This window comes from Ornithorhynchus anatinus, chromosome 2 (genome assembly GCF_004115215.2).
Source record: "Ornithorhynchus anatinus isolate Pmale09 chromosome 2, mOrnAna1.pri.v4, whole genome shotgun sequence".
NCBI lineage: Eukaryota > Metazoa > Chordata > Mammalia > Monotremata > Ornithorhynchidae > Ornithorhynchus > Ornithorhynchus anatinus.
The window spans coordinates 18,826,065-18,844,433 of record NC_041729.1 but is presented as its reverse complement, the minus strand read 5'-3'; the positions used below and the strand labels follow the sequence as shown (position 1 = coordinate 18,844,433).

Sequence of the window (18,369 nt, the reverse complement as noted above, 5' to 3'; positions counted from 1 at the left end):
TTTACTGACAGACTGAATATACAGCTTGAAGGAGAAAGAGGAGTCGAGGACAACACCAAGGTTATGGGTTTATGAGACAGGGAGGATGTTGGTGCTATCTACAGTTATAGGAAAGTCAGGGAGAGGACAGGGTTTGGGTGGGAACATGAGTTGTGTTTTGGACATTTTAAATTTGAGGTGTGAGATTACAGAGAGGGAGAGAGATCAGGGCTGGAAATATAGATTTGAGAATCATCCACATAGAGCTGGTAGTTGAAGCCAGAAGAGCAAATGAGTTTTCAAGGGAAAGGGTATATATATAAGAGAACCCAGACTTGAGCCATAAGGGATTCCTAGAGTTAGGGGGTGGGAGGGAGATGAGCTCACAAAAGACACTGAGAATGAGCAGCCAGAGAGATAGGAGCAGAACCAGAAGAGGATAGTGTCAGTGAAGCCAACAATGGATAACATTTTCAGGAGAAGGGGGTGGTTCACAGTGTCCAAGGCAGCTAAGAGGTCAAGGAGGATTAGGATGAAGTAGAGGACAGTGGATTTGGCAAGAAGGAAATTACTGGTGAACTTTGAGAGGGCAGTTTCAGTGGAGTGATGGGGACGGAAACTATATTGGAGAGGGTCAAGGAGAGAACTGCGGGAAAGGAAGTGGAGGCAGCGGGTGTGGACCACTCACTCAAGGAGTTTGGAGAGAAATGGTAGGAGAGAGATAGACAATAACTGGATGAAGCTGTGGGGCCAAAGAAGGGCTTTTTTAGGATTGGAGAGACTTGAGAATGTTTGACAGCAGTGGGGAAGTAGCCACTGGAGAGTGAACAGTTGAAGATGGCAGAGAGGGAAGGAAGAGTGCGTTTCGAATAGGTGTGAGGGGATGAAGTTGGGGGTGCAGGGGGAAGGGGTGGATTCTGAAAGGAGATATCTCCTCTTGAGATGCCGCTGGGAAAGATGGGAGAAATAAAGAAGGGAAAGGAGGAAGAAGAGGCTGGAGAGGAGTAGGGGAGATTTTATGGAGATCATGCCTGATGGCTACAATTTTCTCAATAAAAGTAGGTGGCCTTGTCATTAGGGACAAGAGATAGGGAAGGTTTGGGGACAGGAACATGAGGAGGGAGTTAAACAACTGAAACACCTGGCGAGGGCACTGGAGTCAATAAAGATAGAAAAATAATATTGCCAGGCAGGTAAGGATGAAGTCTAGGTGGACAAGGTCAGCCTGGTATCTGGATTTCTGCCAGCAGCGCTCTGTGGCTCTTGCACAAGGAACAAAGGAAGCAGGCTGTGAAGGTGATCCAGGATGGTGGATTAGTGGTATGAGATCAGTGATGGGAGAGGGGAGTGAGTTGCGTTCAGTAGAGAGGGTGGTGTTGAGGGTGTCAGTTTGGACATCGAGGGAAGGTAGTTTGGGTATGGAGACTAAATGGGGCATGATGACTTGAAAAAACTAGATGGGGTCAAAAGATTGGAGGTCTTGGTGAGTGAACAGGAGAAATTTGAAGGGAAGGTGTGTGTGGGAGAGAAGGCAAGTGAAGTGTGTAATCAGATAATGGAATTTCAGAGATGGTGAGGGCAGAGATTGTACAGTGACGAGAGATGATGAAATTGAGTGCGTGTCCAAGTTGATGAGTGGGTGAGGTGGGGTGGAGCAGGAGATCAGCGGAGCTGAGGAGTGATAGGCAGCAGGGGATAACTACGGAGTACCTAGTGATTATAAACTCTATGGTGTATGTTTATATTGGTATTTGGTCCTGAGATTAGAATGGAGAGAACAAAATTTAATCTAAACACACAAACGAACAGTAATTAGAAATTTTTTTTCTAGTTTATATTCTCAGTTTGTTATTTTAAAATGCAGAGACCTTTAACCATTGGGCCAAGGGGCCAACTTTCTCAGGCCTACCACTCTTGGAGGGGTTACAGCTTTCAACTGATATTTGGAGAATCTTCCAAAAGCAGTTTTCACATCCTACTTTTTGCTGCAGTGGCTGAGGAGCCAAAATTAGTCAGGGTATGTTTAAAATTAGTTGAGGGCAGATAAGGAGGATTTGGCCTGGGCGGCTTTACTGCCCTTTCTCTTTCCTAGGCGGTGGGCAACCTTAAAAAGCAGCTGCAGTGATCAATGCAAAAAAACCCCAAAACACATTCATATGTCATTTCCAAGCATGAAAATTTTGTAAATCCTTATGACTCAATCATCAAATGTATAACTGATATGTGCAATTTTAATCATACAAAAATATAATTTATGCATTAAATATCTTTTCAGAAATTTTTGCTAGATGCACAAGAACAGAAGGCTCTATGGTCTATGTTCAGGGGTTTGGTTTGCACAATACTATGTAAATCAGGCCCATCTTTTTTGTTCTTTCATTTTTTTATTAAGTCTTCCTAAAAGAAGCAAATTTAAAGGCTATTGTTTCTGGCATGGTGATCATAATAAAATCTCATATTGTACTGGCTACATGTCCATTCTTTCAATTGCATTTTTCCTGCTAAATCACAATTGTGTTATCTTTGACATTTATTAACATTAAGTCCAATTTCCCCAGTGTCTAAATTACTCCCTAGGAGACTTAGAAATTCACGAACAGTTTCAGACCACAAAGTTGACATTCATTCAATTATTGTCTAATGTACTAAATCATTACCTTAGTGGACTGAAAGAATCAATGAAAATTTCCAAGATGCCTTCTTTAATCACAGGGAGCATTCTAAGATCTGGGAGGTTCAGGATTAATTATGTAAATGGCAAAAAAAAAATAGTAATGACCAAGAAATTTTACACCAATTATATCCCAGATGCTTGTACTTACTTTATTGTAATGTAGCTCTATGTTTCTCTGTGAAGCAAGTTCCATTATCTATTTTTTAATGGTATTTGTTAAGCATTTAGTATGTGCCAGGTACTGTACTAAGTGCTGGGGTAGATCGACCAATCAATGGTATTTTTTGAGTGCTTATAATGTGCAGAGAGCACTGTACTAAGCACTTGGGAGAGTACAATGCCACAGAACTGGCAAACACATTCAATGCCCACATTCAGCTCGCAGTCTAGAGATACAAGCAAATAAGACTGGACACAGTCCATGTCCCACATGGGGCTCATTCTTAATCTCCATTTTACAGATGAGGTAACTGAGGCACAGAAATTAAGTAACTTGGCCAAGGTGCACAGAGCAGACAAGTGGCAGAGCCAGAATTAAGCAGCATGGTCTAGTGGAAAGAACATGGGCCTGAGAGTCAGAGGAACTGGGTTCTAATCCTGATCTGCCACATGTCTCCTGGGTAATCTAGGGCAAGTCATTTAACTTCTCTGTGCCTTAGTTACCTCATCAGTAAAATGAGGATTAAAGCTGTGAGCCCCATGTTGACTATGTTCAACCTGATTATCTCGTATCTACCTCACCACTTGGTTTGCTGCCTGTTACAGAATAAGCCCTTAACAAATAATCATTAAAAACAAGCAAACAAAAAATCCCCCAATAACCCAGGTTCTCTGACTCCCAGGCCCACGCTCTTCCCACTAGGCTACACTGCTTCTATTCCAAACAAATTTAAGGAACTGAGATTTCATCTTTTAGAAAAGAGCAGTGTACTTTTCAGCCTTGAAAATGAGGCTGCAAGGCATAGCCAAACCACTTATAGTCTTACTAAGGGGTCCTACCTCACTAATGGGATTTGAGATTACTGTGGGGCAGGGAGACAGGCAGTGGGTGGGAGTGGTTCAAGAGCATGGTAAAGTGCTCTGCAGACAGTAGCCACTCAGTACATACTATTGATTGACTGCTTGGTTTCATGCAAGATCTGACCAACTGTCCTCCATTTCTCATGATAACTCACTTGGAGTCCCAATCACTGAGAGGGGCAGGCCCAGAGCCCGCCTAAGTAATGAAGGACGCTTTGCGTGGCACAATCTGGCAGTTGTGGGAGTGGGGTGGGGAGGAAAGAAAGTGGAACTCTTTGTCCCTTCTTCTCCCTAAAGGTCGCCACATTGAGTAACTTGCGCTGGACTCCATATTTCAATATGGATGTCCTTGCTGGAAAGGGGCATGACTGCAAATCACAAAATCACAGGGACAGGGTAAATGCAAAATTGTCATTGATTAAATCCCACTACCACAGGACAACAGGGTCCACAGGAAGTGGCCTGAGGGTTGGGGTTATTGCCATTCTCCTGCCACACTATCTTCCTTCCCATTATTTAGCATTAGGTGGCCCAGAATGGAGAATGGCCCAGAGTTGAGCAATGAATTAACCATTTTGGGGTTTTTTTTGGAGGCCTTTCCCAAATAAGCCTTCCCTTCTACCTTTTAGGTTGTCTGTGCACTTGGATCTGTACCTTCTGAGCACCACGTATTCACCTCACCCTCATTCCCACAGCACTTATGTACACAGATGTAATTTATCTTAATGCCTTTCTCTCCCACCTTAAAATGTAAGCTCTCTGTGGGCACAGAATGTCTCCCAACTCTGTTGTATTATACTCTCTTAAGTGCTTAGGACAGTGCTCTGCACAAAGTAAGCACTCACTTAACAGTATTGGTGTTTTTACTGTTATTTCTGAAGTTTTTTCCTCCCTGTGGATTCATATTCAACTGCTTCAATTGTGAATTCGTTGGAGCCAGGGGCCAGGTCAGAATTACTGTCCCGGTATTTGGGGGCACAGAATTTGTCTGCTCAATTGTTATATTGTACTCTCCCAAGAGCTTAGTACAGTGCTCTGTACACAGTAAGTGTTCAATAAATTCTGCCAATTGATATATTCTTCCTAGCATTTAGATTAGTTTCAATAAGTCTTCTGATTGACTAATTCTCACTGCACTTCTTACGATTTGAGCACTCCACCTAATCATTTCCCTTGGGAAACAATTTGCCTGAAATGTGGAAATATTTATTTCAGACTACTTGCTACAATCAGTCAATTCACCCCAACGATTAAAGTTCTACCTCAACCTTTAGTTATACCATTCCTGGATAGGATAAGTTGCTAAGATTATCCTGGAACTCCAAAAGGCTCAAGTCACATCTTCATCAGCTCTAAGAATGACACCTGATTCAACTGAGTATCTCTCTCTAAATGCCTTTGACTTAACACTTGAGTATCTCTTACCCAATTAGTGGAAGTCTTTCTCCCTCTTTGGATGCAAAGAAATTGCAACTCTCCCATGCCCTTTTGTCAATGGAAATATCTTACATACCTCAAAAATCCACTGTAAACGTTTTATATTCCTGACATGAGTTTATTGGTTTGCAAATGCTTTCAACCTTTCCAGTTTCTCCCCTGAAATGTCTTCTGTTTAGGTGGCCTTTACAATGCTCTGTTTTGCTTGTGTGGGTATTCACTAATTCAATCATATTTATTGAGCACTTACTGTGCGCAGAGCACTATAACCAAGGCAGTTAGGCATATAATAAATACAATACTATCTGATGATGATGATCATGAAAATAATTAACAGCCATGGATGGCATATATGCAGAAGCTGAAGAAATTGTTGGAAACTGAAGACATTGTACTAAAAAACCAAAACCAAAAAGCAATTAACTAATAACCTCTACTAGTAAGTTTCAACTTCTCCATACAACTAATATTTGCAAAACAATAATAATAGTAACAGTGAATTACATCCAGAGAAAGAGAGACGGATCTTCCCCAATGGCTCTGGAGTATAAACTTGATGATTCATGCCTGTTTGTATAGTCAAATTTTGAAGACCCTTTTGGCACTATTCCAACACCCAGGATTCAAAACAAAAACTCAAACTAGAGTGATAAACTCACTCTGCTAAATCCTGCCTGAGGCCACCTAACCTGGATCTATGAAGCACATTTACTTTCTTTGAATGTATCCTTAAAACAGTAGGAATTAACTTTCAAGAAATGGTATCCCAGCATATATCTCAGGACATACTGACTGGCCCCCAGTACCATCATGGTTCTGAAGTCTTCCAGCAGACTCTAAAGCTTTATCTCAATCAATCAATTGATCAGGTCACAGAGGAACCCAACTAGACTGTATATTTATAGCTCATACCCACAGACAACTTTAACCAAGAATCTCATCTAGCTGTGGGTTTTGTTTTTAGAACATTCTTTCAAATCATGCAAATTGGATGACAAATTTTCATGAAAAACCTTTAAAAGTCATCTCACACAACTGTTCTGTTTTGATGAATCATACCAGTGTAGTAACATTTTATTTTCTTGGATTCAAGAACTTAAAAAAACTGCCTTAATAAACAGGAAAGAACAGGATTCCGACCACCTCATCGGAAGAGCAGCAGGAAATATTAATGTGTACTTCACATTACCCATTTCACTGACCTGACATTTCTGTCGCAGTTGCCTCAGATCCTTAATGATTGGGGCTAAGGCTGATTTCTTGTCAGTCACCATTGAATTCAATTTTTTAACCTGAATTTAGATAAAAAGTATGAATGAATCCCCTATTAATTTTGGGTTTACATTTTTAAGATGTAGAAAGTAAAATAATTTAAAGCAGACAAAGGGAGTGAAGAAGATTAAATTGAGCACTCTATAAAACAACAAGCCTTCCAATTATTTCTACTAGTCAGTATTACGATAAAACTTGTTCATTTTTAAATATAAAATATACTTTTATATCTATGCATTTTGTTTCATTTTAAAACTTATGACCCTTTACCTCTAGAAACTATGCATTCAGAAAGGAAGTTTCTTCAGGAATTTGCAGCCTGGGTAATGAAATCTAATGATAGAAATTAGAAATAGAAAAATGTATTTGGAGTCACCATATCAGACATGTCATCCAGTGTCCGTCCTTTAATTTCGTCCACTTCACTCTTTAATGCAGACACCCTCTCCAGCTCTTCCTGAGTGTAACTGTAACCAGAAACACCCTTCTTCTCCTCCATAGTTTGCTGTCAAGAAGAGAAAGGAAGTCATATAAAGCAGGTGAAAGTCTTAGCAGTCCACCAAATAGGTTTACTCATTTATCTTAGTAACAAAGAAGTATTTTTAGAATACTGAAACTATGGGGACAACCCTAATGACTTCAATAAGAATTACATGCCTGTGTGGGCTGTAATTTCTTTCGGTTGCAGTACAACACTAAATTTATCTATGGTATTTCCTGGTGTTTAAAATGTGCTTTTAAATTTGGGCTTAGAAAGGCAAGTGCTCTGCCATAACTGTAACTAGACACTTAGTATGCATAGGGAGCTGTTCCAAATCTTTGTGTAGTCCCAGGTGCAGTTAGGTAAGCAGTATTTGCCCTTCAAATTTTAAAAGCATTTACATTAATGGAGGCTTGACTAGTAAGCCATGACTGATGTGGGAATGTTCGATGAATATGGAAAATCCTTCAATTGGTATATAAGGATTTCCCATATTCATATATATATGTGTATGTATGTGTGCATACATATATATCTATGTATATTTGGTTGTCCTTCCATGAACATGTTGACTCTCCCAAGGCATGTTCTCAGCCCTGCTAGTGTGTATGCCTGAGCTAGTGCCCAGTAACGGTCCATAATCCATCTATTAGCATGAATGGCCCCAGGGACAGCTATATGAACTTAGTAGTGTCTATGTACACATTTACACATATTAGCAAATTAGGCCTTCTTGACGACTTTCACCAGGGTCTAAATATTTTTTAAAATATGGGCTAATTAAAAAATCATGTTCACTGTAGTTTAACAGTGAACAATCTTACCACAATGTACACTGGGCCTGTATGCTACATTGCAAGACCAATCAAACAGCTAGGTTGCCTTTCCCCTTTTAGTTCACCGGATAATAGGAACAATTTTACAGGTTTCCCTGGAAAACGCTGACTTCACCCACAATCTAGAAAATCCACAAAATTACTTCTATTTACCAGTTGATTCTGAATAGTCTCATGATGCTGCTTCAGAAGTTCTTCTGTCCTCTGGAGGAGACCAAATTCTGCTCTAAATTCAGCTATTACTTGATGCTTCTTTTTGAAAACTGTACTCTTGCTTCGAAGCTTGCTAACATAACGTTTGAACTAAAAGGAAAGAGAATTAAATGATACATAATTTAACCTTGAGGTTAGTGAAGGGGCCAACTATTACATATTTTCTCAGTGTTCTTTAATAATATTAAATTAACTTTTAATATTAACTTTTACATTATTTAAAGGCTCAAGACCTAACGATAACTACCGTAAGGTTTTTTTGTTTTAAAAATAAATGATCAAGCCTGCCAGTACTCCTATTTCTTTGACTGCTTTTTCTCAGTTGCTTTTTACTGGCTGCTCCTCTGCATCTCATCCTCTTACTCTAGGTGTTCTCTCTACCCAAGATTCTGTCCTAGATCCCCTAATCTTCTCACTCTATACTCACTTTCTCGGGGAGCTGATCCACTCACGGGGCTTCCACTCGTGGCTCAGTGGAAAGAGCCTGGGCTTGGGAGTCAGAGGTCAGGGGTTCGAAGCCCTGCTCTGCTACTTGTCAGCTGTGTGACTGTGGGCAAGTCACTTCACTTCTCTGTGCCTCAGTTACCTCATCTCTAAAATGGGGATTAACTGTGAGCCTCACGTGGGACAACCTGATTACCCTGTATCTACCCCAGCGCTTAGAACAGTGCTCTGCACATAGTAAGCCCTTAACAAATACCAACATTATTATTATTTTCACTATACAAGATGTCCCCCTCCTGCCCCCAGACACACACAAAATCTCTTTGTTATATTTGTTAAGTGCTTACCATGGGCCAGGCACTGTACTAAGCCCTGGGGTAGATACAAGTTAATCAGGTTGGACACAGTCTCTGTCCCACTCACAGTCCTTGGACACAGTCTCTGTCCCACTCACAGTCCTAATCCCCATTTTACAGGTGAGGCACAGAGAAGTTAAGTGACTTGCCCCAGGTCACACAGCAGAAAAGTGATGGAGCCGGGATTAGAACCCAGGTGCTTCTGATTTTCAGGTCAGTGCTCTGTCCACTAGGCCACACAGCTTCTGTCTAGCCCTAACCTCTCATCTGACCTAAAATCCCAAATTTCCTCTTGCCTCTAATATATCTCCATTTGTAGGTTTCCTCAAGACCTCCAACTCAGCATGTCTAAAACAGAACCCCACATCTTTCCCCTTTATACACATTCTTACTTCTAACTTTACCCACCTGAGTCAATAACACCATCTCCCTCCCTCTCCTAGAAACCCATGACCACTGTATCACCCTCAACTCCTTGCTTTCAATTCTCACATCCAACCTACTGCCAAATCTGTCCAGTTCTTCCTACAAAACATCTTCAGAATCCATCTTTTCCTCTCCAACCAATCGGCTATTTTCCTGGTTCAAAATCTGGTCATATTGTGGCTATTTATATTGGAACAGTGCTTGGCACATAGTAAGTGCTTAACAAACACCATAATACTAATTATTATCAGCTTTTCCCTGGTCTCCCTACCTCCACCTCTCCCCGTTCCAATCTATACTTCCCGCAGCTGCACAGACTGTCTTTCGTACACATTTACACATATTAGCAAATTAGGCCTTCTTGACGACTTTCACCAGGGTCTAAATATTTTTTTAAAATTGGGGCTAATTAAAAAATCATGTCCCCTGTTCCTCTCCCACAGTTACCTCTGCTGCCTGACTGGGACCTTTCGTTCAGCCCACATCCCTGCTCTCCTCAAAATTCTCCACATGCTTCCCATGTCTCTCTGCAGCCAACAAAAACTCCTCCTAATCGACTTCAAGACTCTCCATCCACTCAATGATACTGGTCAAAGAGTTTGAAATTACAGTCAAGCACTATTCTATGATGATAAAAAATGTAAGCCCTGTAGAAGACTTTAAATCACTAACATGAATAGAAGGGAAAGTCACATTTAAATGACATGAATGCAACATCATTTCTAATCTGGTGGCTTTGATGTGCAGAGCTTCCTAGCAGATGTTGGTTTTAATGTTTCTGAAATACCAGGAAAGAATCTCTCAAAAAATTTTTTCTGCTATGAATTTTGTTTTATAAGGACGTTTTCTGTTATCTTTCCTCATAAAGTACTAATCTACTACCATGATTCTGTGTTATCATAGTTCTGGGAGAAGCTGACTAAATTTTTAGAGATGCTCTGTATTCTTTAAATGCTGCCTTGCCTCAGCAATTCAAAGTTTGAGATGGTTGAAAATCTGTTCTAAATCAAAATATCAGATCATTTCTAGTTACTGGGCTTTTCAAAAGGGTTGATTTTTTTTTCTTGAGTGGACAGGAAACTGCTTATGATTTCGAAGATTGGCAAAATGAAAATCCATCATTTGCATCTGAATCCGGTCCTGAAATAATCCTGCTTATTCCATTTTGAAACATTTTTGGATAATGGATTGCTTACCATGAGCTTAGAAAATCTGCTAAGCCATATTGTAAGGGGAAAGAAAGGGAAAGAAACAGGCTTCAAAATGTTTTGCTTTCTAAACATAAATCGGTTTCATTACAAAAGGAATTCAGGCTGGCTATTCACATTAAATTACCAGCAATCAGGTTTCAAAGAAGCAGAAGAAAAATTTAAAATTTAAACCATACCAATAGAACAAGGGTCTGGTAGTTTGTGAATTTTCCTTTTGAAGAATAAATACATAAGTCTGACATAACCACAGGCTTAAAATCCCTAGAGTAACTGTATGTTCTATTAAAAGTGTCCTGGGCAAAATGCCCAAAATGAAATCAACCCTCTTCATCTGCCATCCTTTGCAATATCTAGGCCAGAGCTTTTTCTATCTTGCTTTGCTCAGGAACTATTTTTACAGCTAAGAGCTATAAACGTTTTTGGTGAAAGAACAAACCCACAAATTACTCAATGTGCTGTATGCAGATTGAAATAAGTGTGGCTTTTGAATACCATTTTACTTTAAGAATTCTACCTAGGACATCGATAGTCAAGGTCATTTTAATCATACTGGAAAAGAGTTAAGCAACAGTGCTATCAATATGCTGAGACACTGAGGCACTGTTCATAGTATAACTTACTCAACTTGGGGCCATCCCTATGTTGCGGTGCAAGACTTGGCTGGCTGGGTGCAGGGGAGGGACACTTAAAGAGCAAAAGCAGGATGGCCAAGTGAATAGAGCATGGGCCTGGAACTCAGAAGGAACTGGGCTCTAATTCTGGCTCTGCCACCTGCCTGCTGTGTGACCTTGGGCAAGTCACTTCACTTCCTCTGTGCCTCAGTTACCTCATCTGTAAAGTGGGGATTAAGGCTGTGAGCCCCATTTGGGACAGAGACTGTGTCCAACCTAAGTAGTTTGTTTGTACCCCAGCACTTAGTACAATGCCTGGCACACAGTAAGCACTTAAAAGTATCATTAAAAAATAAGAAGTTTTCCTCCCCAAGCTAGGATCAACAGGGATTCTCAAGAGACACACTACTGGAGTTCTAAAAAGGCCTGTGCCCAACTCACCAATGCACCCTCGTTTCCTCTTCCCTACAAGCCATGGGAAGAGAGGAAAAGATAGAGACAGAAAGAAGAGAGGAATGGGAGGAAGAGGGCAGAAGTTACAGGCACACAAGGTCTTACACAAACACTACACACACTCTCTCTTGCTCTCTTTCTCTGGCTGACTCCCTCTCTCTCTGTCACCCTCAGTCACCCTGTTCCTCTCCCACAGTTACCTCTGCTGCCTGACTGGGACCTTTCTCTTTCAGTTCCTTCTTTGCTGCAGCTGCTGTCACCATTCTTTTGGCCAAATCGGCGACTACTGTTTCCATTGTTTCTGCTACTGATTCAGCTGCAGCAACCTACAGTGAAACCAGCTGCCTTTCGGGTAGCAGGATGGGATCGTAAAGTTTATGCCAGTCCCTCATGAAGGATAACACGTGGGTGTTTTAATTTTAAGGTGCATTTTAACAATTGTGGGTTCTTGTCATAAGTCGAGCAGGAGCCATTGGGCCTAAGAGACTGTCAACCTCAGGAGTCGTGAGGCCAAGTGCTCAGTACAGTGCTCTGCACTCAGTAAACACTCAATAAATATGATTGAATGAATGAGTAAATGAATGAGGGCTAAGCACAGCACAGTATAATGTGCAGCGGGACTGAAAGTTATTGGCGGAGGTGAAAAGAGGAGGTTTCCCAAGAACCTCTGAATCGGTAGGAGTAGTAATGGCATTTATTGAGCACTTACTTTGTAAAGTAATAGTGCTGGGAAAAAATGCCCAGATGAAAACGGTCAGAGTCTGTGGTCCTCAAAGGGCTTACAAATAAGCTGGAGGAGAGAGGAGATGGGAGACTTACTAGGGATGAAAATATAAAAACACAAACCAACATAAAAAAGACAAAGACAGCAACATACTCAAGAGGTTCAGGGCACTGTCTCTAGTGAAGAGACTGGGCCTCCCTGTACTAGCTCCTGAGTCCTGAATACTTTGCTAGACCTCTAGACTGTAAGCTCATTATGAGCCAAGAACGTCTGCTAATTCTGTTGTAGTGTACTTTCCTAAGTGCTTAGAAGAGTGCTCTGCACAGAGTAAGCACTCTATAAATACCATTGATTGATGGATTGAAGCAGGGTACTTTAGTGGAACAAGCACGGGCTTGGGAGTCAGAGGACATGGGTTCTAATCCCAGCTCTAACACTTCTCTGCTGTGTGACCTTGGGAAAGTTATTTTAAATATTTGTTTTCTCTAATTTTCCATATCCTTGCCATTAACAATTGTGACTATATCTTTCCTCTTACTCCTAATGCATCTCTAAAATTATGTTTGCCCATCTCCTGGAGGGCAGGGGCCAAATTTTTTGCATTTATTGTACTCTCCCAAGCACTCTGTAGAATGCTCTCCACGTGACAAGTATTCAATTCATATTATTATATGGATTATCTCCCATTTTATTTTTTGTTTCTTTTCTATTTATCTGCTTCCTCTCTCCCTTCTTCTCTTTCAGTTCTACCCTTCTTGCTTCCTTTTTCCATCCTGTTCTTTCTCTCCCTCATTTTTGCAAAGAGGTGAAAGCGAAATTCTCAACTTGCAGACCACATAGCCAATATCCTAAATCAATCGTTCATTCAATCGTACTTATTGAGCTCTCACCGTGTGCACAGCAGTCCTTAAGACCTCCCTGATTCGGAGAGAGGTTCCGACATTCTGAACTAATCACCACAGAGGTAAGGAGCCAACTGCAGGAGCTATAAGAAACTGCTGTGCACAGCCCTGCTTAGGTCTTTTGACGTCTTCGATCTGGGTCTGAACATGCACTACTCCCACTTCCAACCCTCGGCACCCTGTAGCATCCTTACCTGGGAAGCAGTGCGTGCCCTCAAGGAAGCCATGATCTAATGGTATAAAGGTTCTCTAGTTCATGTCTTCTTTAACCACTGACACTTCTCCCAGATGAGGTAAAATAATATTCTTGCTCTCTCGACCTACAGGCTAAAAAGGCTTCACTGCCCCTAAAGAGTGTCTTTGGTGTCAGGAGAGTTTGCCCAGATTTGATTATGAAAAAACAAAGTGGTTCCTTTACAACCCAAGGCCCTCTCTCTAATGCATAATGGTATAATCTTTCAGGGAGGAAAGTTATTTTATTATCATAACAGGATTTATGTGAATTTTGTGAGTCAAGTGGGCAGCATCACAAACCCAATCCCCATTAAGTAATAACTGCCACGTGAATGATCTTATCATGTGTCTACCAACTCTTTTATATTGTTATAGTACTCCACACACAGTAAGCCCTCAATAAATGATGGATTGAAAGCACAAGAGAAGGTGACTGTCAACAGACCCTCTGAAAGGGAGGTGAATATGGAGGAGAGAGACCCATAGAAAGATACAGAAACCATATTGACTCCTCTATTACTGTTAGGCATTACTACCTAATATGCTTGGTACATTACTTAATTTTATATGGTTAAACATAATCTGATAGAAGGACTTGGAAACAGGGAGTGATTGGTATTGCTGGTTTTGATTTGATAGTTCAGGAACTGGGTCTTAGCAATTTAATCTTTCTTTGGGTTTGTTTTTTTTTTTAACTCTGTTCTTCCTATTGAATGTATTCAATTTCTGTCCATCTCTGTGCCCCCATTAGATTGTACCCAACTCAAAGGCAGGAATTGTGCTTTTTACCACTAGCCAGTATTAATGCAGATATTGAGGACACAGGAGGTGCTCAATAAATACTGCTGATGATGAGTAAGGAATTGGCATTCCTCACTACATTAACTAACTGGATGATAGCTCTCTATACACTTGACCTGTTTCTACCTGCCCTGTCAAACAATTAACGGTAATGGATTAATAACTTTAAAAAGCCTGTCACATTGGGTAAACCTTCAGATATTATTACTAATAACTTTAAACCTGTGATAATTATAATTTGTAAAAAATATTACAATTAAAGTTTGAGTGAGCAAAACAAAGTTCATTAGAGAATAAAATGATTAGACACCTGGAGGCAAGGCCTTTTCAAATGGGTCATGTTTAGCAAAATGATCAAAGACTCCTTTAAAGAACATCAGTGGGATCTTTTCTTATGGCTGTCATGGATTTGATAATATCAAAAGCATTATATCCCTAAAGGTTGTTCCTATTGTTGATTCTTTCTTACTGAAAATAGCTATCTATCCTACAAATATTAAAGGAATATAAAAGAGACAACTTTTGGCAATGAATTAATTTGACAAATAAATCAAACTTTTGACCCATACTCTCTAGATCCATTAGGATCCGCTGTAACTGGATAAAAGCAAAAAAGATGACATTTTCCAGACTGTCACCTCGACTTTTATCTGGTTGGATGTAATCTGGAAAGCTGGTTTAATAGACAAAGAATGTGGTGGATAAAAGAAAGAGAATCTTTGCAGTTCAGAAATGTTGGTACAATGTGAACAAATAAATTAGCTATTATGCCTTCATTTCATTCAAAGTAAAATAAAATCATCACTTTGAGATATGAGATTACACAAGAAATCCTCCACTCCTAATGAATGCATTTAAAATCCATTGTGTTTGATCGTGATTCCTGTAACATTTCACTCGAACCATGCAAATATCATAGTATAAAGACAATAAAGCTGAAAGAGATGTGAAGGGAAGGTAGAGGCAAATACAGGCTACTTGGGTTTGTGCATGTAAATAGCTTTCTTTTCCTAATATGTTCCCCTTTCCCTTGCCAAAATGTTAGAAAGATACACTGAAATAAAATAATAGAAACCACTAATTTCTTCCCTTCTGTGTGGGAAAGAAAGAATGGTCAGAGCGGTTGGAAGTTTTCTCCCATGGACTTCATAAGGAGGAAAATTATCCCATTTGCTGGTGTTTATTCAATCCTATTTGGGCCACAAGCCCCTTGTTCACCATAGCTACACACTACTGAAGCAGAGAAGCAGAATGATTTAGTGGCAAGAGCCTGGGCTTGGGAGTCAGAAGTCATGGATTCTAATCCTGCCTCCACCACTTGTCTGCTGTGTGCCCTTTGGCAAGCCACTTAACTTCTCTGGGCCTCAGTTACCTCATCTGGAAAATGGGGATGAAGACTGTGAGTCCCACGTGGGACAACCTGATTACCTGGTATCTACCCCAGCGCTTAGAACGGTGCTTGGCACACAGTAAGTGCTTAACAAATTTATTAGTGAAGGAGCATGGTGTAGTGGATAGAGCACGGGCCTGGGAGTCAGAAGGTCATGGGTTCTAATCCTGACTTGGCCACTTGTCTGCAGTGAGATCTTGGGCAAGTCACTTCACTTCTCTGGGCCTCAGGTACCTCATCTATAAAATGGGGATTGAGACTGTGAGCCCCACATGGGACAGGGACTGTGTCCAACCCCATTGCTTAGTACAGCGCCTAGCACATAGTTAAGTGTTAACAAATACTATCATCATTATTATTATTATTGGGGAGTGTGGCTAGAAGTAGGGCAGTGGTGGTGTGCTAACAGAATTCTAGTCAGCAAACTAGACTGTCCCTCCTTACCCCACACGATCAATCAATCAGTGGTATTTAAAGAGTGCGTATTATGTGTAGAGTATTGTATAAGCACTTGGGAGAGCACAATACAACAGAATTACTAGATACGTTCCCTGACCACAGCGGGCTTCATTCTAGTTCAAAATACCTGAAAGGATCACATTGGAAAGCAGGGATAAGGGTAAGGTAGGCTGCTGCCTATAGAGTGATTCACTAGTTGATGTGTGTAAACTTCCTCCAAGCAGAGAACCAGAAAAGGAAGGTCCCACCCTCTAATGTATCCTTAATAGCTCTCCACAGGTGAACAGGATCCACTGTTTCTTAGTAATCAGTGGCAGACACACAAGGCTAGTTATGAAAAAGAGGGTGGTTCTATTCAAGGAGAAGATTGGGGAAGGTTGTGACACTAAGAAAAGAATCCAAAACAGGGCCAAGAACTGCAGTTAGGCAATGCAGTAGCCTAGGAAGACACCATCTTTGTGTATGCCTCGGGACTAAAGGGCTAATGATTATACAAAGGTATTTTTAGCCCCAAACCCACCCATGGATGAACCCATATCTTCAAAGCTACTCATGCACTATTAATAATAATGTTGGTATTTGTTAAGCGCTTACTATGTGCCGAGCACTGTTCTAAGCGCTGGGGTAGACACAGGGGAATCAGGTTGTCCCACGTGGAGCTCACAGTCTTAACCCCCATTTTACAGATGAGGTAACTGAGGCACAGAGAAGTTAAGTGACTTGCCCACAGTCACACAGCTGACAAGTGGCCGAGCCAGGATTCAAACCCATGAACTCTGACTCCAAAGCCCGTGCTCTTTCCACTGAGCCACGCTGCACTACTCTACGAAGTGTACATAGCTCTGTGAAAGATTTAAACCCAGATATAAAGCCTTTTTTTCTTTTTTGTAATTCAAAAGTGAAATTATGCATTTTTCCAAGTGAAAAGGGGTTTGTTGGATTTTATTATTTCTACTGCTAGTTCTGAGCATTTAGGATGACTTACGGTTAAAAGGATAGATTTTCTTATTTTCCTTGGAAGGAACAGGTGGTGATATAACCTGGTAATTAAGGGATATCAGATTGTAGACATTCAGGGCCATATTTTGAAAGGTTGGCTTTCATTTTTGCATATAATTTTGGCAGTACAAGAGATATATAATGATAATGAAATACTATTCCACAAGGAGATAAATATTAATCTTAGTATGCTGGACAAAATCCAGTTCAAATTATTCATTCTCTCTACCTAACATCTCCCAGAACTACTAATTGAACAAAATATTCTTAATTTCTTGCTTCCTATAACTATAACAGCAAAACATTCATTCTTTCAATCGTATTTATTGAGCGCTTACTGTGTGCAGTGCACTGTACTAAGCACTCGGAAAGTACAATTCAGCAACAGATAAACATCTGCCATGCATCTCAAATTGATCCCTTATGTATGCATATTTATTTATGTGGCTTTTTGTAAGGCCCTGTGATCATTTTACAAAATCTTTTACAAAAAAGATTATTGCTATAATCTTGGAACAAAAATATTCACTTCAGTTTCTGAATGGAGTGCTTCATATGTAAGGACACCAACTAGCTCCACAATTCCATTTAAACAAAAGGCAGAAATGAATAATTTCAGTGACTTTTGAAAGTTTTAAGAAAATCAATACACTAAAAATGGAAAAAATAGATTGTTCTAATTAGTCCAACAACTAGAGTAATATAAGGCCTGCAAGCAATTAAAATAATGCTAAAGCCAAGTTGTAGGACTTGATAGGATTTTGAAATGGTGTGGCCTAGTGGGAAGAGCACAGGCCTGGAAATCAGAGTACTGGTGTTTTAATTCCAGTTCTGCCATTTGTCTGCTCTGACCTTGGACATGTCACTTACTTAACTTCTCTGTGCCTCAATTTCCTTATCTGTAAAATAAGGATTAAATCCTTCTCCCTCCTCCTCCATCTGGACTGGGGACATGTCTGACCTAATTTTCTTGCATTTACCCCAGAGCTGACTTAGTATAGTGCTTGGCACGTAGAGTTTAACAAGTAGAATAATTATTATTATAATCTTGGGAAGCAAAATCCTGTTTCCTCCTTGGATACTCGGGCAGGCTGATTCAAAAATTCTTTTTGGTATAACCAGATAAAAGAGCCTGTGGAGGAAAAGGGTGGGTGCTTGAGAAGCAGATGCTCCTTGATATCCATTCCCACAATGCTCCAATTTCTTCTTACTGGCTCCTTGCTTGCACAGACCTCCAGTCACGGCTAATGGCCCATCACATTTTTCCCAGTGTATTGCAGCAGGTCAGTCAGTGCCTGAACACACTAGAATTCTAATACAAAACACAAATACCAAGACCTTGCCATATAAAGCGGAAAAAATGCTCCGAGGTGGCTGTCAAACAGATCAATTGGGTCACATTCATTTTTTTGAGCTGCAAAGTATTTCCTAGGATATGTGCCATCGG

General features: G+C 40.5%; 1 protein-coding gene across 3 annotated transcripts in view; it reads right to left on the bottom strand.

Moving 5' to 3' along the window:
• Positions 1-18,369, bottom strand: part of IFT81 (intraflagellar transport 81) — a 130,087-nt gene that overhangs the window by 69,467 nt on the left and 42,251 nt on the right. For all 3 annotated transcript variants that reach the window (XR_005659553.1, XM_039910436.1, XM_029058800.2), the window contains exons 12-14: positions 7,853-8,002; positions 6,759-6,887; positions 6,313-6,402 (exon numbers count right to left, since the gene is read on the bottom strand). Coding sequence is in view for 2 of the 3 variants with exons in the window: in XM_039910436.1 (XP_039766370.1) it covers positions 6,313-6,402; positions 6,759-6,887; positions 7,853-8,002 (369 nt within the window). In the remaining variant the exon portion in view is untranslated. The remainder of the gene's footprint in view (positions 1-6,312; positions 6,403-6,758; positions 6,888-7,852; positions 8,003-18,369) is intronic.